This window comes from Salmo salar, chromosome ssa16, assembly GCF_905237065.1.
Source record: "Salmo salar chromosome ssa16, Ssal_v3.1, whole genome shotgun sequence".
Lineage (NCBI taxonomy): Eukaryota > Metazoa > Chordata > Actinopteri > Salmoniformes > Salmonidae > Salmo > Salmo salar.
In genome coordinates, this window is record NC_059457.1 from 58,556,636 (window position 1) to 58,582,012 (window position 25,377).

Below are 25,377 nucleotides of genomic sequence, written 5' to 3' on the forward strand. Positions count from 1 at the left end.
GTAGTAGTGGTGGTGGTAGTGGTAGTGGTAGTGGTAGTGGTGGTGATAGTGGTGGTGATGATACTGGTGGTAGTGGTGGTGATACTGGTGGTGGTAGTGGTGATACTGGTGGTAGTGGTATTGGTAGTGGTGGTGGTGATGATAGTGGTAGTGGTGGTGATGATAGTGGTAATGGTAGTGGCACCCTATTCCCTATATAGTCCACTACATTAGGCCAGGGCCCATAGGCCTCTGGTCAAAAGTAGTGCACTACTGTATATAGGGAATAGGGTGCCATTTGGGACATAGCCAGTGTGTGGGTCAGAAACAGCCATTCCTCCAGTTAGTTTGATTCCAGTTCCTGATGAACTGTTAACCACCATCAGCACAATGCAGAAAGAGCAACTGGAATGAATAACCAGATGTATTTTCATTATGATTAAATGCAGCTCACTGAAGTTGTTTTTATCCATATGATGATGTCTATCAAAATTAAAATATCCTCTCCCTGTAATAAAAAGGCAAGGCACGATGATGAAGAAGAAGAGTAGGAGAAGGTAAGAGTATAAGTTAAGCAGTATAATGTACGAGAATGAAGGTGATGATGAAGAAGAGTAGGAGAAGGTAAGAGTATAAGTTAAGCAGTATAATGTACGAGAATGAAGGTGATGATGAAGAAGAGTAGGAGAAGGTAAGAGTAGAAGTTAAGCAGTATAACGAAAGAGAATGAAGGTGATGATGAAGAAGAGTAGGAGAAGGTAAGAGTAGAAGTTAAGCAGTATAACGAAAGAGAATGAAGGTGTACTCACATGTAACCACGGAATCTGGCCAGGTCATTGTTAGGCTTCTCACATTCTATGACGCTGTTGTATTTGGACGGGTCAAAATCACAATCCTGCAGAACAATACACATTTTACTTAGCAATTCTGTCCTTTATTAAAACAACTAACCTCTTTGATATGCAAGTCTATACATCAATAAACCACATATCTTCTGTAGGTAATTATATTTTCATTGATTTCTAAAAGGAATCCAAAATGTGTACACTTGAAAACAATCCGGAAAGTGAGATCGAGGCAGAGTAGTCAGAACCAGAGAAAACAGGAAGTGAGATCGAGGCAGAGTAGTCAGAACCAGAGAAAACAGGAAGTGAGATCGAGGCAGAGTAGTCAGAACCAGAGAAAACAGGAAGTGAGATCGAGGCAGAGTAGTCAGAACCAGAGAAAACACGAAGTGAGATCGAGGCAGCGTGGTCAGAACCAGAGAAAACAGGAAGTGAGATCGAGGCAGGGTGGTCAGAACCAAAGAAAACAGGTCTGTATTCCTGTACTCCTAGAGAAGGAGTGCTGATCTAGGATCAGGTACTCCCTGTCCATATAAATCATATTTATTATGATCCCAGATAAAACTGATCCTAAAAATCAGCACTCATACTCAGACTGTGAATACAGCTCCTGGTCTATCAGATGTTAAAGGTTATATTAGGGTAGTAGAGGAATCATCATGACCAAAGCATTCTTGTCAAATCGGTGCGAGACCGAACAAACAATAAAAGCTAGGTGTCAGAGTACCGAGAAGCTTATCAAAATGCAACGCTAGTCTGTGTGGAATGTTGGTTAACACGGAGAGCATCATTAAGTTCTAGAATCTTCATGACAAAATCAGTCTATTTGGTTCAAGGTCAGAGGTCGACTCTATGGTTACATCTTAAAGGCCCAGTTTAGTAAAAACATTTTTAGATTTGCCCGTGTCTTATATAAAGTCTAATTTCCACACTAAGGTTGGAATAATACTGTGAAAACGATAATGCCCTTTTTTAGTGTAAGAGCTGTTGGAAAAGACTACCTCAAATCTCAGCCTGTTTTGGTTGGATGGAGTTCTCGCTTGCCTGGTGACATCACCATGCGGTAAATTTGTAATAGACCAATAAGAAAAAGAGTTATAAAACTGTGCCAATAACAGCTAGTTTTCATTATTTCCCCCCTTCCCACTCAGACCACTTCTAGACAGTCCTAGCAACAACAACAACAAAAAAACTATTTCTTGAGAAATTGCTCTTTGTTATTAAGAAGCAATGTTTATTTTTTTACATTTTAATTGAAAAACACACTAAGTTACTTAATTGTTACCCAGAAATTATTTGATATTGAGATAAAAACATCTGCAACTTTAAAATGGTACCCTATTCCCTATAGTGTGCTATTTCTTGCTGCGGAGGGGGGTCGTCTAAAGAAGTGCTCCATGTAGGGATTCAGAAGTGCCCCATGTAGGGATTCAGAAGTGCTCCATGTAGGGATTCAGAAGTGCTCCATGTAGGGATTCAGAAGTGCTCCATGTAGGGATTCAGAAGTGCTCCATGTAGGGATTCAGAAGTGCTCCATGTAGGGATTCAGAAGTGCTCCATGTAGGGATTCAGAAGTGCTCCATGTAGGGATTCAGAAGTGCTCCATGTAGGGATTCAGAAGTGCTCCATGTAGGGATTCAGAAGTGCTCCATGTAGGGATTCAGAAGTGCTCCATGTAGGGAACAGAAGTGCTCCATGTAGGGAACAGAAGTGCTCCATGTAGGGAACAGAAGTGCTCCATGTAGGGATTCAGAAGTGCTCCATGTAGGGATTCAGAAGTGCTCCATGTAGGGAACAGAAGTGCTCCATGTAGGGATTCAGAAGTGCTCCATGTAGGGATTCAGAAGTGCTCCATGTAGGGATTCAGAAGTGCTCCATGTAGGGATTCAGAAGTGCTCCATGTAGGGATTCAGAAGTGCTCCATGTGGGGAACAGAAGTGCTCCATGTAGGGAACAGGGTACCATTTGGGATGTCGTCTCTCTCTTCATCACATTGGAGGAGTGAACTGCAGTCAACTCCCATACAAACAAGCTTTTAGTTATGATGAGAAAATAAATACGGGGGGGGGGGGGGGGATGTGACTTTTTCACACCTTTGTAGGTCTGTAACGGACATGTAATTTTGGATGACGGTAATTGGCCAGCCAAATGACCACGGTCATTGTAATAATACCCATTCGAACGCTCCAGACTGCTTGGAATTGAAACCGAATGTCACCTTCTGACCTGTAAAGGTGTTATTTGTTAGTGTTTAGTTTGGTCAGGACGTGGCAGGGGGTATTTGTTTTATGTGGTTTATGTGGACCTGTTCACCGGACGTGCTTGTTGCACCCTCGACAACTACTATGATTATTATTATTATTTGACAATGCTGGTCATTTATGAACATTTTAACATCTTGACCATGTTCTAATATCCACCCGGCACAGCCAGAAGAGGACTGGCCACCCCTCATAGCCTGGTTCCTCTCTAGGTTTCTTCCTAGGTTTTTGGCCTTTCTAGGGAGTTTTTCCTAGGGAGTTTTTCCTAGCCACCGTGCTTCTTTCACATGCATTGCTTGCTGTTTGGGGTTTTAGGCTGGGTTTCTGTACAGCACTTTGAGATATCAGCTGATGTACGAAGGGCTATATAAATACATTTGATTTGATTTTGATTTGTTCAGGGTGGTTGTGTGTATGTGTCCATGTAGAGAGGGGTTATTTGATTTATTAGTCCAGGGTTTTGGTTATTGTTCTATGTTAGTTTATTTCTATGTTCTGTCTAGTCGTTTGTATTTCTATGTTTAGTTAATTGGTGTTGGGGCCTTCAGTTGGAGGCAGCTGTCTATCGTTGCCTCTGATTGAAGGTCCTATAATTAGGGGGTGTGTTTGTATGGTGGATTGTGGGTAGTTGTATTCTGTTTTGTGCTTGTCACCTGACAGAACTTGTTAGTGTCGTTTCTGTTAATTGTACACGTGTTTATTTCGTTTCTCCTTCTTAGATATTAAAAAGAGAAGATGAGCATACACTTCCCTGTTGCGTCTTGATCCTCCACACACGACACACGACACTCGTTACACCGAATTAACAGAATGGGAATCCCCTTTCAAGTCGATGATGGCATAATGGGTGGACAGGCGGCCATCGTGAGTGTACCCATCGGACCAAAGCAGGAAGTTAAATCCATGCTGTGATTTGTTGATTCAACTCAACATTACATTCCATTGCACATCAGTTAAAAAAAATATATATCTTATTTTTTTTTTTAAATCACTTGAATGAACATTCTACATTACCATGGAAATTATTGCGTCACAATACCAGGCAGCCATTGAGTGTTTACCCATGAGTTTACCAGGCAAATTTCCAGGGTTAAAGGTTACAACTTTCAAGCCCATTCTATTTCTGTGTGTGCTGCGGCTACTGCTGCATTGTGGGGGACATTGCCTATGCAACGGAAGACTTGTTTTTCTTGTTTCAGCAAGGAGAAACAAAGTTTCATCGAGGTGTTAAAATCAATTCCAATTTAATTTGTCACACGCTTGGTAAACAACAGGTGTAGAGTAACAGTGAAATGCTTACTTACGGGCCCTTCTCAACAATGCAGAGAGAAATACAATAGAGAAATAATAATATATACAGGGAGTACCAGGTAATAACATGGCTATATACAGGGAGTACCAGGTAATAACATGGCTATATACAGGGAGTACCAGGTAATAACATGGCTATATACAGGGAGTACCAGGTAATGACATGGCTATATACAGGGAGTACCAGGTAATAACATGGCTATATACAGGGAGTACCAGGTAATAACATGGCTATATACAGGGAGTACCAGGTAATAACATGGCTATATACAAGGAGTACCAGGTAATAACATGGCTATAAACAGGGAGTACCAGGTAATAACATGGCTATATACAAGGAGTACCAGGTAATAACATGGCTATATACAGGGAGTACCAGGTAATAACATGGCTATAAACAGGGAGTACCAGGTAATAACATGGCTATAAACAGGGAGTACCAGGTAATAACATGGCTATAAACAGGGAGTACCAGGTAATAACATGGCTATATACACAGAGTACCAGGTAATAACATGGCTATGAACAGGGAGTACCAGGTAATAACATGGCTATGAACAGGGAGTACCAGGTAATAACATGGCTATATACAGGGAGTACCAGGTAATAACATGGCTATATACAGGGAGTACCAGGTAATAACATGGCTATATACAGGAAGTACCAGGTAATAACATGGCTATATACAGGAAGTACCAGGTAATAACATGGCTATATACAGGGAGTACCAGGTAATAACATGGCTATATACAGGGAGTACCAGGTAATAACATGGCTATATACAGGGAGTACCAGGTAATAACATGGCTATATACACAGGGAGTACCAGGTAATAACATGGCTATATACACAGGGAGTACCAGGTAATAACATGGCTATATACACAGGGAGTACCAGGTAATAACATGGCTATATACACAGGGAGTACCAGGTAATAACATGGCTATATACACAGGGAGTACCAGGTAATAACATGGTTATATACAGGAAGTACCAGGTAATAACATGGCTATATACAGGAAGTACCAGGTAATAACATGGCTATATACAGGGAGTACCAGGTAATAACATGGCTATATACAGGGAGTACCAGGTAATAACATGGCTATATACAGGGAGTACCAGGCAATAACATGGCTATATACAGGGAGTACCAGGCAATAACATGGCTATATACAGGGAGTACCAGGCAATAACATGGCTATATACAGGGAGTACCAGGCAATAACATGGCTATATACAGGGAGTACCAGGCAATAACATGGCTATATACAGGGAGTACCAGGTAATAACATGGCTATATACACAGGGAGTACCAGGTAATAACATGGCTATATACACAGGGAGTACCAGGTAATAACATGGCTAAATACACAGGGAGTACCAGGTAATAACATGGCTAAATACACAGGGAGTACCAGGTAATAACATGGCTATATACAGGGAGTACCAGGCAATAACATGGCTATATACAGGGAGTACCAGGCAATAACATGGCTATATACAGGGAGTACCAGGTAATAACATGGCTATATACAGGGAGTACCAGGTAATAACATGGCTATATACACGGTACCGAGTCAATGTGAAGAGGTATGAGGTAGATATGTACATATACTGTAACTAGGAATGAAGTGACTAGGATACATAACACAGTAGCAGCAGCGTATGTGATGAGTCAACAGGATAGATAACAGTAGTAGTAGCAGCGTATGTGATGAGTCAACAGGATAGATAACAGTAGTAGCAGCGTATGTGATGAGTCAACAGGATAGATAACACAGTAGCAGCAGCGTATGTGATGAGTCAACAGGATAGATAACAGTAGCAGCAGCGTATGTGATGAGTCAACAGGATAGATAACAGTAGTAGCAGCATATGTGATGAGTCAACAGGATAGATAACAGTAGTAGCAGCAGCGTATGTGATGAGTCAACAGGATAGGTAACAGTAGTAGCAGCATATGTGATGAGTCAACAGGATAGATAACAGTAGTAGCAGCAGCGTATGTGATGAGTCAACAGGATAGATAACAGTAGTAGCAGCAGCGTATGTGATGAGTCAACAGGATAGATAACAGTAGTAGCAGCAGCGTATGTGATGAGTCAACAGGATAGATAACACAGTAGCAGCAGCGTATGTGATGAGTCAACAGGATAGATAACAGTAGTAGCAGCAGCGTATGTGATGAGTCAACAGGATAGATAACAGTAGTAGCATCAGCGTATGTGATGAGTCAACAGGATAGATAACACAGTAGCAGCAGCGTATGTGATGAGTCAACAGGATAGATAACAGCAGTAGCAGCAGCGTATGTGATGAGTCAACAGGATAGATAACAGTAGCAGCAGCATATGTGATGAGTCAACAGGATAGATAACAGTAGTAGCAGCAGCGTATGTGATGAGTCAACAGGATAGATAACAGTAGCAGCAGCATATGTGATGAGTCAACAGGATAGATAACAGTAGCAGCAGCATATGTGATGAGTCAACAGGATAGATAACAGCAGTAGCAGCAGCGTATGTGATGAGTCAACAGGATAGATAACAGTAGTAGTAGTAGCAGCGTATGTGATGAGTCAACAGGATAGATAACAGTAGTAGTAGTAGCAGCGTATGTGATGAGTCAACAGGATAGATAACAGTAGTAGTAGTAGCAGCGTATGTGATGAGTCAACAGGATAGATAACAGTAGCAGCAGCAGCATATGTGATGAGTCAACAGGATAGATAACAGTAGTAGCAGCGTATGTGATGAGTCAACAGGACAGATAACACAGTAGCAGCAGCGTATGTGATGAGTCAACAGGATAGATAACAGTAGTAGCAGCGTATGTGATGAGTCAACAGGATAGATAACAGTAGCAGCAGCATATGTGATGAGTCCAAAAAAGGTGCTGCAAAAATGGCCAATACAGATCGTTAAGCAAATAGCTTCCCCGACTAACTATTTACCAGTGCTTCCCCGACTAACTATTTACCAGTGCTTCCCCGACTAACTGTTTAGCAGTCTTACGCTTGGTGGTAGAAGCTGTTCAGGGTCCTGTTGGTTCTAGACTTGGTGCACCGCTTGCCGTGCGGAAGCAGAGAGAATAGTATATCACTTGGGTGGCTGGAGTCTATGACAATTTTTGGGGGCCTTCCTCTGACGCCTGGTATGGAGGTCCTGGATTGCAGTTAGCTCGGCCGTGCGTACTGGGCCGTACGCACTACCCTCTGTAGCGCCTTGCAGTTGGATACCGAGCAGTTGCCATACCAAGGGGGTGATGCAGCTGTAGACCTTTTTAAGGATCTAAGGGCCCATGGCCAAATCTTTTCAGCCTCCCGAGGGGAAGAGGCGTAGTCGTGCCCTCTTCACGACATGTTGATGTGTGTGGACCATGATAGATCCTTAGTGATGTGGACACTGAGGAACTTGAAGCTCTCAACCTGCTCCACTGCCGTCCCATCGATGTGAACGGGGGCATGCTCGGCCCTCCATTTCCTGTAGTCCACGATCAGCTTCTTTGTGTTGCTGACGTTGAGGGAGAGGTTATTGTCCTGGCAGTGTGGCCAGGTCTCTGACCTCCCCCTTATAGGCGGTTCTAGCGTCGTCAGTGATCAGGCCTACCACTGTCGTGTCGTCAGCACGACTGGGGGGTGGGGGTGGGGGGGGGGTCTGTCAGGAAGTCCAGGATCCAGTTGCAGAGGGAGGTGTTCAGTTCCACGGGTCATAGCTTAGTGATGAGCTTAACAGCATTCTCACATAGGTGTTCCTTTTGTCCAGGTGGGAAAGGGCAGTGTGGATTGCAATAGAGATTGTGTCATCTGTAGATCTGTTGGTGGGGTATGCAAATTGGAGTGGGTCTAGGGTTTCTGGGATAATGGTGTTGATGTGAGCCATGACCAGCCTTTCAAACCATTTCATGGCTACAGATGTGGGTGCTACAAGGCGGTAGTCATTTAGACAGGTTACCTTGGCGTTCTTGGCCACAGGCACCATGGTGGTCTGCCTGAAACATGTAGGTCTTATAAAGGTAGACTCAGCAAAATGACGTTAACATATGCAGCACCGGAAATACTGAGATGAGCGAGATTCAAGACTTCGCTCACACAACACACACAGTATCTGTGCATGTGTATGGGAATGGCTTCATGCTGTTACAGCCACCGGACCAAAACAGTGGAGAAGTAGAGCCTCACACTTCAACACTCTTAGTTGTTGCGGAAATTGACCCACTATGCTGTTTACTTTGTGGATGTACGTCATATCATGAAGTCTACCTTTAAGAGTCCATGTTACAGCTGAAACAAACCATGTGTGGTCCCATGGTGTTTATACTTGCGTACTATTGTTTGTACAGATGAACGTGGTACCTTCAGGCATTTGGAAATTGCTCCCAAGGATGAACCAAACTTGTGGAGGTCTACAATTTTTTTTCGGAGGTCTTGGCTGATTTCTTTTGATTTTCCCATGATGTCAAGCACAGAGGCACTGAGTTTGAAGGTAGGCCTTGAAATACATTCACAGGTACACCTCCAATTGACTCAAATTATGTTAATCTGTCAGGACTAATAACACTCAATCAGATTGCTTCCCTTTGCAATGATCGACACGCAAAGGGTTGCCCTATACAGTGAGGGAAAAAAGTATTTGATCCCCTGCTGATTTTCTACGTTTGCCCACTGACAAAAAAATGATCAGTCTATAATTTTAATGGTAGGTTTATTTGATTAGTGAGATACAGAATAACAACAAAAAATCCAGAAAAATGCATGTCAAAAATGTTATAAAATTATTTGCATTTTAATGAGGGAAATAAGTATTTGACCCCCTCTCAATCAGAAAAAAGGGAAATAGTGGATAATAGGAACAGTGCCTTGTTCAGGGGTAGAACGACAGATTTGTACCTTGTCAGCTCAGGGATTTGAACTTGTAGTGGTGGGTAGTATATGGGGGTTTGGTGACAAAAACGGATGGCACTGTGATAGACTGCATCCAATTTGGTGAGTAGAGTGTTGGAGGCTATTTTGTAAATGACATCGCCAAAGTCAAGGATCGGTAGGATAGTCCGTTTTACGAGGGTATGTTAGGCAGCATGAGTGAAGGATGCTTTGTTGCGAAATAGGAAACCGATTCTAGATTTAATTTTGGATTGGAGATGCTTAATGTGAGTCTGGAAGGAGAGTTTACAGTCTAACCAGACACCTAGGTATTTGTAGTTGTCCACATATTCTAAGTCAGAACCGTCCAGAGTAGTGATGCTGGACGGGCGGGCAGGTGTGGGCAGCGATCGGTTGAAGAGCATGCATTTAGTTTTACTTGCATTTAAGAGCAGTTGGAGGCCACGGAAGGAGAGTTGTATGGCATTGAAGCTTGTCTGGAGGTTAGTTAACACAGTGTTCAACGAAGGGCCAGAGGTATACAGAATGGTGTCGTCTGCGTAGAGGTGGATCAGAGAAGTACCAGCAGCAAGAGAGACATCATTGATGTATACAGAGAAAAGTCGGCCCAAGGACTGAACCCTGAACCCTGTGGCACCCCCATAGAGACTGCCAGATGTACGGACAACAGGCCCTCCGATATGACACACTGAACTCTGAGAAGTAGTTGGTGAACCAGGCGAGGCAGTCATTTGAGAAACCAAGGCTACTGAGTCTGCCGATAAGAATGTGGTGATTGACAGAGTTGAAAGCCTTGGCCAAGTCGATGAATACAGCTGCACAGTATTGTTTCTTATCGATGGCGGTTACGATGTCATTTAGGACCTTGAGCGTGGCTGAGGTGCACCCATGACCAGCTCTGAAACCAGATTTCATAGCGGAGAGGGTGCGGTGGGATTCGAAATGGTCGGTAATCTGTTTGTTGACTTGGCTTTCGAAGACCTTAGAAAGGCAGGGTAGGATGGATATAGGTCTGTAGCAATTTGGGTCAAGAGTGTCACCTCCTTTGAAGAGGGGGATGACAGCAGCTGCTTTCCAATCTATGGGAATCTCAGACGACACGAAAGAGAGATTGAACAGGCTAGTAACAGGGGTTGCAGCAATTGCGGCGGATAATTTTAGAAAGAGAGGGTCCATATTGTCAAGCCCTGCTGATTTGTAGGGGTCCAGATTTTGCAGGTCTTTCAGAACATCAGCTATCTGGATTTGGGTGAAGGAGAAATTGGGGAGGCTTGGGCAAGTTGCTGTGGAGGGTGCCAGGCAGTTGACCGGGGTAGGGGTAGCCAGGTGTAAAGCATGGCCAGCCATAGAAAAATGCTTATTGAAATTCTCAATTATCGCGGATTTATCGGTGGTGACAGTGTTTCCTAGCCTCAGTGCAGAGGGCAGCTGGGAGGAGGTGCTCTTATTCTCCATGGACTTTACAGTGTCCCAGAACTTTTTGGAGTTTGTGCTACAGGATGCAAATTTCTGTTTGAAAAAGCTAGCCTTTGCTTTCCTAATTGCCTGTGTATATTGGTTCCTGACTTCCCTGAAAAGTTGCATATCGCGGGGGCTATTCGATGCTAATGCAGAACTCCACAGGATGTTTTTGTGCTGGTCAAGGGCAGTCAGGTTTGGAGTGAACCAAGGGCTATATCTGTTCCTGGTTCAACATTTTTTGAATGGGGTATGCTTATTTAAGATGGTGAGGAAGGCACTTTTAAAGAATAACCAGGCATCCTCTACTGACGGAATGAGGTCAATATCCTTCCAGGATACCTGGCCAGGCCGATTAGAAAGGCTTGCTCGCAGAAGTGTTTTAGGGAGCGTTTGACAGTGATGAGGGGTGGTCGTTTGACCGCAGACCCATTACAAACGCAGGCAATGAGGCAGTGATCACTGAAATCCTGGTTGAAGACAGCAGAGATGTATTTGGAGGGCAGGTTGGTTAGGATTATATCTATGAGGGTGCCCGTGTTTACGGATTTGGGGTTGTACCTGGTAGGTTCATTGGTAATTTGTGTGAGATTGTGGGCATCAAGCTTAGATTGTAGAACTGCTGGGGTGTTAAGCATGTCCCAGCTTAGATCACCTAACAGCACGAGCTCTGAAGATAGATGGGGGGCAATCAATTCACATATGGTGTCCAGGGCACAGCTGGGGGCAGAAGGTGGTCTATAACAAGCGGCAACGGTGAGAGACTTGTTTCTGGAAAGGTGGATTTTTAAAAGTAGAAGCTCAAATTGTTTGGGCACAGACCTGGATAGTATGACAGAACTCTGCAGGCTAACTCCGCCCCCTTTGGCAGTTCTATCTTGTCGGAAAATGTTATAGTTAGGGATGGAAATTTCAGGATTTTTGGTGGCCTTCCGAAGCCAGGATTCAGACACGGCTAGGGCATCCGGGTTGGCAGAGTGTGCTAAAGCAGTGAATAAAACAAACTTAGGGAGTAGGCTACTAATGTTAACATGCATGAAACCAAGGCTTTTACGGTTACAGAAGTCAACAAATGAGAGCGCCTGGGGAATGGGAGTGGAGCTAGGCACTGCAGGGCCTGGATTACCCTCTACATCACCAGAGGAACAGAGGAGGAGTAGGGTAAGGGTACGGCAAAAGGCTATAAGAACTGGTTCTTACAAGTCCGGAGTTACGTTCACAGCATAGATCCTTCCTGGTGAAACACAGTTCGACAAATTTCTTATCCCACTTTCTACTCTGGAAGGCACCTTGTCAATAATCTATAGTCAAATTTGCTCAAACCATCTCATTAAACTTTATTTAATTATTAAATCCTCATGGGAGGAGGAACTGGGTGAGGAAATATCTGATGAACTATGGGAAGGGTACATAACCCTTCTATATGCGCTCGACACGGTCTCATTCATAGTGCCCACTGGACCAAAGCAAGATTATCCAACATTTACAAGGATGTGAACCCTAATTGTGTACGATGTAATAAGTATCCTGCTTTTCATGTACACATGTTTTGGTGTTGCCCATCTCTTGTTGGTTTCTTTAACACACTCTCAGAATTAAGCGGCAATTGATCGAGCCAGACCCTTTTATTGCATTATTTGGGGTTTCCTTACCTTACAACCAAAATGAATAAGGATGTAATTGCCTTTGTCACTTTGTTAGCCAGATGATTCACTTGACTTAGATGGGAATCCTCTGTACCCTCTGTATCTCATGCTCTTTGTATTAAATCCGTTTTGAAATGCATAAAGTTGAGAAAAAAATTTAAACACACACAATGGGTCTGTAGACAAATTCTATGCAATGTGGGCTTCTTTTCTTATGTGAAACGACTACATTTCCCTGCAGTTCCAGAGTGATGTATATATTGATGATGTAAGAGGCATGGTATGTGTATAAATCAAATCACATTTTATTGGTCACATACACGTGGTTAGCAGATGTTAATACGAGTGTAGCGAAATGCTTGTGCTTCTAGTTCCGACCATGCAGTAATATCTAACAAGTAATCTACCAATTCCATAACAACTACCTTATACACACACGTGTAAAGGAATGAATAAGAATATGAACATATAAATATATGGATGAGCGATGGCCGAACGGCATAGGCAAGATGCAGTAGATGGTATAGAGTACAGTATATACATATGAGATGAGTAATGTAGGGTATGTAAACATTATATAAAGTGGCATTGTTTAAAGTGGCTAGTGATACATTTATTACATCCAATTTTTTATTATTAAAGTGGCTAGAGATTTGAGTCAGTATGTTGGCAGCAGCCACGCAATGTTAGTGATGGCTGTTTAACAGTCTGATGGCCTTGAGATAGAAGCTGTTTTTCCAGTCTCTCGGTCCCAGCTTTAATGCACCTGTACTGACCTCGCCTTCTGGATGGTAGTGGGGTGAACAGGAAGTGGCTCGGGTGGTTGTTGTCCTTGATGATCTTTTTGGCCTTCCTGTGACATCGGGTGGTGTAGGTGTCCTGGAGGGCAGGTAGTTTGCCCCCCGGTGATGCGTTGTGCAGACCTCACCACCCTCTGGAGAGCCTTGCGGTTGTGGGCGGAGCAGTTGCCGTACCAGGCGGTGATACAGCCCGACAGGATGATCTCGATTGTGCATCTGTAAAAGTTTGTGAGTGTTTTTGGTGACAAGCCAAATATCTTCAGCCTCCTGAGGTTGAAGAGGCGCTGCTGCACCTTCTTCACCACGCTGTCTGTGTGGGTGGACCATTTCAGTTTGTCCGTGATGTGTACGCAGAGGAACTTAAAACTTTCCACCTTCTCCACTACTGTCCCGTCGATGTGGATAGGGGATAGGGGGGTGCTCCCGGTGCTGTTTCCTGAAGTCCACGATCATCTGCTTTGTTTTGTTGACGTTGAGTGAGAGGTTGTTTTCCTGACACCACACTCTGAGTGCCCTCACCTCCTCCCTGTAGGCTGTCTCGTCGTTGTTGGTATATCAAGCCACTACTGTTGTCGTCTGCAAACTTGATGATTGAGTTGGAGGCGTGCATGGCCACGCAGTCATGGGTGAACAGGGAGTACAGGAAAGGGCTGAGAACGCACCCTTGTGGGGCCCCAGTGTTGAGGGGTGGAGATGCTGTTTCCTACCCTCACCACCTGGGGGCGTCGCGTCAGAAAGTCGAGGACCTAGTTGCTACACTGCGGGGTCGAGACCCAGAGGCCACTTGGGAGAATTTCCGCCTGACTGATGTGCCCAAAGTAAAATGCCTGTTACTCAGGCCCAGAAGCCAGGATATGCATATTAGTACCATTGGATAGAAAACATTTTTGAAGTTTGAAGAAATGTTAAAATAATGTATGAGAATTTAACACAATTGATATGGTAGGAGAAAATCCATGCTCTTACAATGGAAAGCTATGCAATTCCAGCTCCCAGATTGCAATTCCTATGGATTCCACTAGATGTCAACAGGCTGTTCAAGGTTTTAGGCTTGTTTCTTCCAAAATGAGGAAGAATGTTGAATTTTGGTACTGGGAGTCACAGTTGGAAATCAGTCTGTGGGCGCGTGACGAAGAGGACGCGCACTTGCTAATTTTACTTTTCTATTGAACATACTACTTTCCGTATGAAATATTATAGTATATTTACATTTTAGGATTAAATAGAAACGTAGTTTGACTTGATGTAACAAAGTTTAGGGGTAGCTTTTTGGATTCCTTTGTCTGCATGTTGAGCTTAAATACCCTAGGATAGGGGGCGCCACAGCGCATTTTGAAAAAAATTCGTTCCCATTTTCAACGGCCTACTAATCAAACTCAGAAGCTAGGACATGCATATACTTATTATATATGGATAGAAAACACCCTAAAGTTTCTAAAACTGTTTGAATGGTGTCTGTGAGTATAACAGAACTCATATGGCAGTCAAAACCCCGAGACCGATTGAAACAGGAAGTGGAATTCTGAATTGTGGACTGGACTTCATCACTTTGCCTATTAATCACACCGTGAGCAATGGTTCACTGAGCACTTCCTATTGCTTCCACTAGATGTCCCCAGTCTTTTCACAGTGGTTTGAGCCTTATACAGTCGAAACTCAGTGAATGAGACGCATTGGAAATTGGTCACAGGGGATGGGCCATCACCATTATGACGTCGGCGGCCCAGTCTACCCCCACCTTTGGAAATGTTTCAAAACACTCTGCAATCGTCCCCGTCGAATCTTATTGGCTCTCTTGGTGTTACAGGCCCTGAAGATGAATGTTTTACAACGTTTGACATGTTTGAACGAACCTAGAGGAAGTAAAAAGTACATTTTCCGAAACTACTGTCCCGCGCACGTCGGAGCATTTGGAGACAGCCCTAGGACACGCTACCAACAGCAGGCTAATGGAACATGAATGATGGACTTTTTCGACCGAAAATACATCTGTTGTGGACCTGGGATTCCTGGAAGTGCTTTCTGATGAAGACAACTAAAGGTAGGCGATTATTGACAATATTATACAAGATCAGATGTGACTTGCGATTGTTCCAAGATGGCGCGGCGCTAGTTTTCCAGGCTCATTTTTTGAGTATCGCATCTCCTTTTATCACACAGTGTGATTACCCAGTAAAGTTCATTTAAAATCTGGTATGACAGGTGTTCTCAAGAGATATTCATCTATAAATGTTAGATTGACAATATAAATTTAAAAAATTGTTTTCGAATAGTAATAAAAGGAAGTATGCACTGTTTCCCGGGACGCATTTGAGGGGAAAATGGTTAGTCAACGTCAGACGCCGATGTAAAATGCTGTTTTTATATATAAATATGACCTTTATTGAACAAAAGAATGCATGCTGTGTGTAACATGATGTCCTAGGTGTGTCATCTGATGAAGTTTGTAAAAGGTTAGTGCTGCATTTAGCTGTCTTCTGGGTTTATGTGACATTATATGCTAGCTTGAAAAATGGGTGTCTGATTATTTCTGGCTTGGTACTCTGCTGACATAATCTAATGTTTTGCTTTCGTTGTAAAGCCTTTTTGAAATCGGACAGTGTGGTTAGATTAACGAGAGTCTTGTCTTTAAATAGCTGTAAAATAGTCATATGTTTGAGAAATTGAAGTAATAGGATTTTTAAGGTTTTGAAAATCGCGCCACAGGCTTAAAGTGGCTGTTACGTAGGTGGGACGAATTCGTCCCGCCTAGCCCAGAGAGGTTAAATCGATGGCGCCAACTAAGCTGACTTTTTTGGGATATAAAGAAGAATTTTATCTACTCAAAACGACCACGCATGTTGTAGCTGGGACACTTTGGATTGCAAATCAGAGGAAGATTTTCAAAAAAGTAAGTGATTATTTAATCGCTATTTGGGATTTTATGAAGCCTGTGCCGGTTGAAAAATATGTTGATGTGGGGCGCCGTCCTCAAACAATCGCTTTCACTGTAAAGCCTGTTATAAATCGGACAGCGCAGGAACAAGAATTCAAGCTTTTAATTAACCTCTTGGGGCCACCCCTTCCCGTTCTGATCCCTTGCTCGACAAGATACATGGCGTGAAATTCAAAACAGCAAAGATCTAATAATTTCAATTTCTCAAACATACAACTATCTTACACCCTTTGAAAGATAAACATCTCCTTAATCTAACCACGTTGTCCGATTTCAAAGAGGCTTTACGGCGAAAGCATAAAGTTAGATTATGTTGATTAACAAGAATTTAAGCTATTAACCGATATTAGACACTTGTATGTACCTAGATGTTTAATATCCATAATTTGTACGATTATTTATTTGAATTGCGCGCCCTCCAATTTCCCCCGGAAATTGTTGACAGGTGTCCCAATGACGGGAGGCCTAGCCCTAAGAAGTTTTATTCAAACACACAGATCTTTCCATCATTGTTTGGTGTTTTGTGTGCAAATGAAGCTTACAGACAATGTCAAATGTGATATAGTGAAGCACCTGAGTGAGTTGGGTGCGCAATTACAAAGGTACTTTCCCCGAAATGGATTCGTTATCCCTTTCATGCCCTGCCTCCAGTCCGCTTAGGATACTCTGAGCGCAGCCCAATCCAGAAATTTGGCAGTGGCTTCTGATTTAATTCAATTTTCACAGAACCGCTTGTTGAACAAGAGAGCCTCATCGAAATCGCAACAAGCGGTTCTGTGAAAATTGAATTAAATCAGAAGCCACTGCCAAATTTCTGGATTGGGCTGCGCTCAGAGTATCCTGCCTTGGCAAATTGTGCTGTTTAGACACTGATGCCCTTTGCAACCACGTACCTATGTGAGAGTGGATTCCTCGGCCCTCACTAGCATGAAAACTAAATACAGGCACAGACTGTGTGTGGGAAATGATTTAAGACTGAGACTCTCTCCAATACAACCCAACATTGCAGAGTTATGTGCATCCCTTCAAGCACACCCTTCTCATTAACCTGTGATGAGTTATTAATAATAAATAAGGTTTTATATGTAAGATGGTTCAATAAAGAGCAAAATGATTGATTTATTATTATTTGTGCCCTGGTCCTATAAGAGCTCTTTGTCACTTCCCACGAGCCGGGTTGTGACAAAAACTCACACTCATTCTTATGTGTAATAAATGTATCGTACAGTGTTGTGTGTGTGGCAGGCTTACAATGATGGCAAAAAACAACATTTGAGAGAGCGCTGACCCTGGTGCTAGAGGGGGTACACAGCTAAAGGTTGAATGTTTGAAGGGATACGGGACTATAAAAAGTTTGGGAACCACTGTCTTAGAGGTATAGTAATGTCAACAAGGTCTAGGAAGCTGCGGACCACCCGTCTGAGATTGATTGATTGTTAAATGTATAGTCTCACCAGGTCTAGGAAGCTGCGGACCACCCGTCTGAGATTGATTGATTGTTAAATGTATAGTCTCACCAGGTCTAGGAAGCTGCGGACCACCCGTCTGAGATTGATTGATTGTTAAATGTATAGTCTCACCAGGTCTAGGAAGCTGCGGACCACTTGTCTCTGTTTGAGGTTGGTCTCTCCATCCAGGGTAGCTGTCTCGATGTGGACCAAGCGGTCCGGGTCGCTGGAACTAAGCAGTAGAACATCTGCAGGCAGGATCTCATTACAGCGCAGTCTAATGAAATCCCCAACACGAGCGTCCTTCCAAAAGCGCTCCGTGTACTGGTGCTCTGGCCTAGAGGAAGAAGAGAGGACAGGGGACAGTTATCCATATGGCCTGTTGTTTGGAATTGAAAACTGGTCAAGGTGTGGAGAAATTCTGGATACAAAAATAAGGTGAACAACTTCTACATTTAAGAGTTAAACAGAATGTACACAGGGAGACCAAAACGACTCTTCTGCAAGGTTCATAATAATCAAACTTTGCCACATGCGCCAAATAGAACAAGTGTAGACTTTACCATGAAATGCTGACTTACGAGCCCTTAACCAACAGTGCAGTTCAAGAAGAAGAAAATATTTACCAAGTAGACTAAAATAAAAAGTAATAATAAAAAGTAACACAATAAGAATAAGAATAACGAGGCTATATACAGGGGGTACCGGTACAGAGTCAATGTGGAGGCTATATACAGGGTGTTACGGTACAGAGTCAATGTGGAGGCTATATACAGGGGGTACCGGTACAGAGTCAATGTGGAGGCTATATACAGGGGCGCACCGGTACCGAGTCAATGTGGAGGCTATATACAGGGTGTTACGGTACAGAGTCAATGTGGAGGCTATATACAGGGTGTTACGGTACAGAGTCAATGTGGAGGCTATATACAGGGTGTTACGGTACAGAGTCAATGTGGAGGCTATATACAGGGTGTTACGGTACAGAGTCAATGTGGAGGCTATATACAGGGTGTTACGGTACAGAGTCAATGTGGAGGCTATATACAGGGTGTTACGGTACAGAGTCAATGTGGAGGCTATATACAGGGGGTACCGGTACAGAGTCAATGTGGAGGCTATATACAGGGTGTTACGGTACAGAGTCAATGTGGAGGCTATATACAGGGTGTTACGGTACAGAGTCAATGTGGAGGCTATATACAGGGGGTACCGGTACCGAGTCAATGTGGAGGCTATATACAGGGTGTTACGGTACAGAGTCAATGTGGAGGCTATATACAGGGGGTACCGGTACAGAGTCAATGTGGAGGCTATATACAGGGTGTTACGGTACAGAGTCAATGTGGAGGCTATATACAGGGGGTACCGGTACAGAGTCAATGTGGAGGCTATATACAGGGGGTACCAGTACAGAGTCAATGTGGAGGCTATATACAGGGGGTAACGGTGGAGGCTATATACAGGGGGTACCGGTACAGAGTCAATGTGGAGGCTATATACAGGGGGGTACCGGTACAGAGTCAATGTGGAGGCTATATACAGGAGGTACCGGTACAGAGTCAATGTGGAGGCTATATACAGGGTGTTACGGTACAGAGTCAATGTGGAGGCTATATACAGGGGGTACCGGTACAGAGTCAATGTGGAGGCTATATACAGGGGGTACCAGTACAGAGTCAATGTGGAGGCTATATACAGGGGGTAACGGTGGAGGCTATATACAGGGGGTACCGGTACAGAGTCAATGTGGAGGCTATATACAGGGGGTACCGGTACAGAGTCAATGTGGAGGCTATATACAGGGGGCACCGGTACCGAGTCAGTGTGGAGGCTATATACAGGGGGTACCGGTAACGAGTCAATGTGGAGGCTATATACAGGGGGCACCGGTACCGAGTAAGTGTGGAGGCTATATACAGGGGGTACCGGTACAGAGTCAATGTGGAGGCTATATACAGGGGGCACCGGTACCGAGTCAGTGTGGAGGCTATATACAGGGGGCTATATACAGGGGGCACCAGCTTGTGGGTAGAAGCTGTTGAGGAGCCTTTTGGTCCTAAACTTGGCTCTCCGGTACCGCTTGCCGTGCGGTAGCAGACAGAACAGTCTGGGGTGACTGGAGTCTCTGAACATTTTCTGGCTTTCCTCTGACACCGGCTATTATATAGGTCCTGGATGGCAGGAAGCTTGGCCCCAGTGACGTACTGGACCGTTCGCACTACCCTCTGTACTGATGGCACTCTGTAGTGCCTTGCGGTCGGAGGCCGAGCAGTTGCCATACCAGGCGGTGATGCAACCGGTCAGGATGCTCTCGATGGTGCAGCTGTAGGACTTTTTGAGGATCTGAGGACCCCATGCCAAATATTTTCAGTCTCCTGAGGGGGAAAAGGTTTTGTTGTGCCCTCTTCACGACGGTCTTGGTATGTTTGGACCATGATAGTTTGTTGGTGATGTGGACACCAAAGAACTTGAAACTCTTTCGTCCCGCTCCACTACAGCCCTGTCGATGTGAATGGGGGCCTGTTTGGCCCGCCTTTTCCTGTAGTCCACGATCAGCTCCTTTGTCTTGCTCACACTGAAGGAGAGGTTGTTGTCCTGGCAACATACTGCCAGGTCTCTGACCTCCTCCCTATAGGCTGTCTCATCATTGTCGGTAATCAAGCCTACCACTGTCGTGTCGTCAGCAAACTTAATGATGGTGTTGGAGTCGTGCTTGGCCACGCAGTTGTATGTGAACAATCTGCCCCACTCCCGAGGGGAGTAAATAAATAAACTATAATATAATATATAATATATATATAAATAATAAACAAAATAGTCTTGCTTGTCTGGTCGTGAATAGAACAGGATCTCTATTCCTGATACAAGAAAAAAATTATTACAATTAATAATAAAATTACAATAATAATAATAATAATAATAATAATAATAATAATTTAAACAATAAATTAAAAATAAAGATTACAATCATGCCTTCAGAAAGTATTCACACCCTTTGACATTTTAACACATTTTGTTGTTTTACAAAGTGGGATTAAAATGGATGTAATTTTTTTTTTTTATCATTTCTTTTTTTATTTACACAAAAAAATACTCAAATGTCATAGTGGAAGAACAATTCTAATATTTAAAAAAAAAAAATCTATATCTGAAAAATGATAAACACTAAAACATCTTGATTAGAATAAATATTCACCACCCAGAGACAATACATGTTAGAAACACCTTTGGCAGCGATTACAGCTTGTCACACCTGGATTGCCCATTATTATTTTCTAAATTCTTCACGTTCTGTCAAATTGGTTGTTGATCATTGCTAGAAAACCATTTTCAAATCTTGCCATAGACTTTCAAGCAGATTTAAGTCAAACTTGAACTCAGCCACTCAGAAACATTCACTGGTCTTCTTGGTAAGCAACTCCAGTGTAGATGTGGCCTTGTGTTTCAGGTTATTGTCCTGCTGAAAGGTGAATTCATCTCCCAGTGTCTGGTGGAAAGCAGACTGAACCAGGTTTTCCTCTAGGATTTTACCTGAGCTTAGCTCCATTACATTTTTTTTTTTTTATCTTGAAAAACTCTCCAGTTCTTAATGATTACAAGCATACCCATAACATGATGCAGCCACCACCATGCTTGGAAATATAAGACAGTGGTACTCAGTAATGTGTTGTATAACATAAGACTTTGAATTCAGGACAAAAAGTTAATTGGCTTCGCCATATTTCTTGCAGTAGTTAGTTACACTTTAGTGCCTAAATTCTAACATGTATTGTCTCAGGGGTGCGAATACTTATCTAATCAAGATAGTTTTTTTAAAATTTCCATGTACATTACCAGTCAAAATTTGACACATTCCAGGGTTTTTCTTTATTTTTACTATTTTCTACATTGTAAAATAATGAAGACATCAAAACTATGAAATAACACATATGGAATCACGTAGTAACCACAAAAAGTGATAAATCAAAATATAGTAAATGTATTTTATATATTTGAGATTCTTCAAAGTAGCCACCCTTTGCTTTGATGACAGCTTTGCACGCTCTTGGTGCAAAGCTCTTGATTCTCTCTACCAGCTTCATGAGGAATGCTTTTCCAACAGTCTTGAAGGAGTTCCCACATATGCTGAGCACTTGTTGGTTGCTTTTCCTTCACTCTGCGGTCCAACTTATCCCAAACCATCTCAATTGGGTTGTGGTCAGGTGATTGTGGAGGCCAGGTCATCTGATGCAGCACTTCATCACTCTCCTTGGTCAAATAGCCCTTATACAGCCTTGGATGTGTGCTGAGTCATTGTCCTGTTGAAAAACAAATGAGCGCAAACCAGATGGGATGGCGTATCGCTGCAGAATGCTGTGGTAGCCATGCTGGTTAAGTGTGTCCTTTAGCAGTGGTTTCTATGCAGCAATTTGACCATGAAGGCCTGATTCACACAGTCTCCTCTGAACAGTTGATGTTGAGATGTGTCTGTTACTTGAACTCTGTGAAGCATCTATTTGGGCTGCAATTTCTGAGGCTGGTAACTCTAATGAACTTATCCTCTGCAGCAGAGGTAACTTCCTCTGAAGGCAGAGTCGATTTGACTGACAGATTCCTTGTTCCTCTGAAGGCAGGGTCGATATGACTGCCGGAGTCCTTGTCTGCAGGACAGAGAACTGGACAGAAAACCCTCCCTCTCGTTCGTTCTTCCCCACTTCCCTCCTCAACCTTCCCTCCTAACACCCGAGGGGTGAGGGTGATTTACCCCTCCCCTGGTAACTCCCCCCCCCCCCCTGTCTACTACCCCTCCTCACCCCTCCCCTGGTAACTCCCCCCCGTCTACTACCCCTCCTCACCCCTACCATGGTAACTACCCCTCCTTAAATCAGAGTTATTTTTATGCGCACTAGAGAACATAGTTTTACCTGCATTCAATAGTAATTTCAGGTCAATAATGTTTTTCTGTAATACAATGAAGGCAGACTGTAGCTCAGATAGAGCCTGGTTAACCATGGGGGCCAACAGCAGACACAACACTATCATCAGCATACAAGTGGAGATAAAACATTTATTTATTTTACAGACAAGTCGATATTGTTAATATAAACAGTAACAAGTACAGGACCCAGAATGGACTCCTTCAGGACACCTTTCGCAATATCCAGGAAACCTGGTTTGTACATCTGTCAAGTCATTTTAAAAACCCGTTTAAACCAACTCCACATAAAAGAGTGGTTCAAAGGCCCTGTGCAGTCCAAAAAAAATAAATAAAAGTGTTTTCCTGTGTTTTATAAATTGTACAACACTGTAAAAGTGTGATTCTTTTGTAATCAGTGTTATTTCCTGATTGGTACGGTTTCAAAAATACAATCTACACAGGACCTTCTAATCAGCAGGTTTTTGTATGGGCGGGACTTGTTTGTTTGTTTGTTTACGGTGACATCACCATGCTGTAAATGGATTAATAGACCAATAATACAACAGGGTTCCAAACCACACTGACAACAGCAGCCCACTCAGAACACTCCCAGGCAGTCCCATTCTTGCCAAAAAAGCTATTCCCCCCCCCATTTTAATGGAAATCTATTAGAATAAGATACTTGATTGTTACCCAAAATTGATTTTGATATGGATATAAAAAAATAAAAAAATAAAACATTGGGCATTTTAAAGAAAACTGGGCAAAATATGCAGAAAATACTCAGCATTCTTGTTCCTCTGGAACTTGCAACTGTCTCTGAACTCCAGCCAAGGAAAACAGGCTGAATGTCAAACCCTGCCAGGAAATGATATCAAAACCAAATCAAAAACAGTTTCATAATAGCTGTGATAGATTATATAAAACGGATCTAAAAGCCACACAAAGCACAGGATTGGGTAACAATGTCCATGCATCAACACCTGCTTGAGTCTGGTCCACAACAGGAAGTCATAGGTATTTCTATTGTCACTGGAAAGCCACTAGGTATCCTGATTTAGTCTCTCTAAACTCCAACCAGAAAGAGGATTAAGTCTCTCTAAACTCCAACCAGAAAGATGATTTAGTCTCTTTAAACTCCAACCAGAAAGATGATTTAGTCTCTTTAAACTCCAACCAGAAAGATGATTTAGTCTCTCTAAACTACAACCAGAAAGATGATTTAGTCTCTCTAAACTACAACCAGAAAGATACTAGGTATCCTGGTCTAGTCTCTCTAAACTCAGCTGGGAGCATTCAGTCAGAGTGTTACTCAATAAATAAATCAGGAGTGAAAATGTGCTTAACAAGTCACATAATGAGTTGCATAATAGTGTTGAACAACTACCTCATCTCTGTACCCCCCACACATACATATATACATATAATTGTAAGGTCCCTCAGTCCAGCAGTGAATTTTCAAAACACAGATTCAACCAGTTGCCAGAGAAGAAGGAAAACGTTCAGGGATTTTACCATGAGGCCAATGGTGACTTTAAAACAGTTCCAGAGTTTAATGGCTGTGATGGGAGAAAACAGAGGATGGATCAACAACATTGTAGTTACTCCACAATACTAACCTAAATGAGAGTGAAGATAAGAACGTCTGTACAGAATAAAATTATTCCAAAACATGCATCCTGTTTGCAACAAGGCACTAAAGTAAGAGTGCAAAAAAAATTGTCCTGAATACAAAGTGTTGTGTTATATTGGATTTGCCCCAAACATGTTACTGAGTACCACTCTCTCCATAATTTCAAGCATAGTGGTGGCTGCATCATGTTATGGGTATGCTTGTAATCATTAACGACTGGGGAGTTTTTCAGGATAAAAAATAAACAGAATGGAGCTAAGCTCAGGCAAAATCCTAGAGGAAAACCTGGTTCAGTCTGCTTTCCACCAGACACTGGGAGATGAATTCACCTTTCAGCAGGACAATAACCTAAAACACAAGGCCAAATATACACTGGAGTTGCTTACCAAGAAGACAGTGAATGTTCCTGAGAGGCCTAGTTACAGTTGACTTAAAATCGGCTTTAAAAATATATGGCAAATCTTCATAATGGTTGGTTACCAATGATCAACAACAAACTTGACAGAGAGTGAAGAATTTAGAAAATAATACAAATTGGCAAATGTTGCACAACTCAGGCTCTTAGAGACTTACCCAGAAACACTCACAGCTGTAATCACTGCCAAAAGGTGATTCTGACATGTATTAAGTCAGGTGGTTGAACACTTATCTAATCAATAGGTGTCTATCATTTTTTTTTTACAAATGTTAGAATTTATCATCTTACACTTTTGAGTATTTTTGTCGTTAACAAAAACATGACAATGAAATCCATTTTAATCCCACTTTGTAAACAACAACAAAATCAATGGACGTGAACAATCGTGACAAATGGAGATATGGTGCATTTTGAAAGTATTCAGACCCCTTGACTTTTTCCACATTTTGTTACGTTACAGCCTTATTCTAAAATATATATTTTTTTTAAAACTCAATCTACACACAAAGCAAAAACAGTGTTAGAAATGATTGCAATTACATTTTTTTTAAAAAGCTATATATATAAGTATTCAGACCCTTTACTCAGTATTTTGTTGAAGCACCTCTGCCACCACCATGCTTCACCGTAGGGATGGTGCCAGGTTTCCTCTAGACGTGATACTTGGCATTCAGGCCAAAGAGTTCAATCTTGGTTTCATCAGACCAGAATCTTGTTTCTCAGAGTCTGAGAGTCTTTTAGGTGTCTTTTGGAAATCTCCAAGCGGGCTGTTATGTGCCTTTTACTGAGGAGTGGCTTCTGTCTGGCCACCCTACCATAATGGCCTGATTGGTGGAGTGCTGCAGAGATGGTTGTCCT

At 42.7% G+C, this 25,377-nt stretch overlaps 1 protein-coding gene across 1 annotated transcript in view; it reads right to left on the reverse strand.

Annotated features, from left to right (window-relative positions):
* atp10a (ATPase phospholipid transporting 10A) overlaps window positions 1-25,377 on the reverse strand; it is a 217,411-nt gene that overhangs the window by 178,398 nt on the left and 13,636 nt on the right. Inside the window, exons 2-3 of the mRNA XM_045696689.1 lie at window positions 17,701-17,905; window positions 789-874 (exon numbers count right to left, since the gene is read on the reverse strand). Of these exons, the coding sequence (XP_045552645.1) occupies window positions 789-874; window positions 17,701-17,905 (291 nt within the window). The remainder of the gene's footprint in view (window positions 1-788; window positions 875-17,700; window positions 17,906-25,377) is intronic.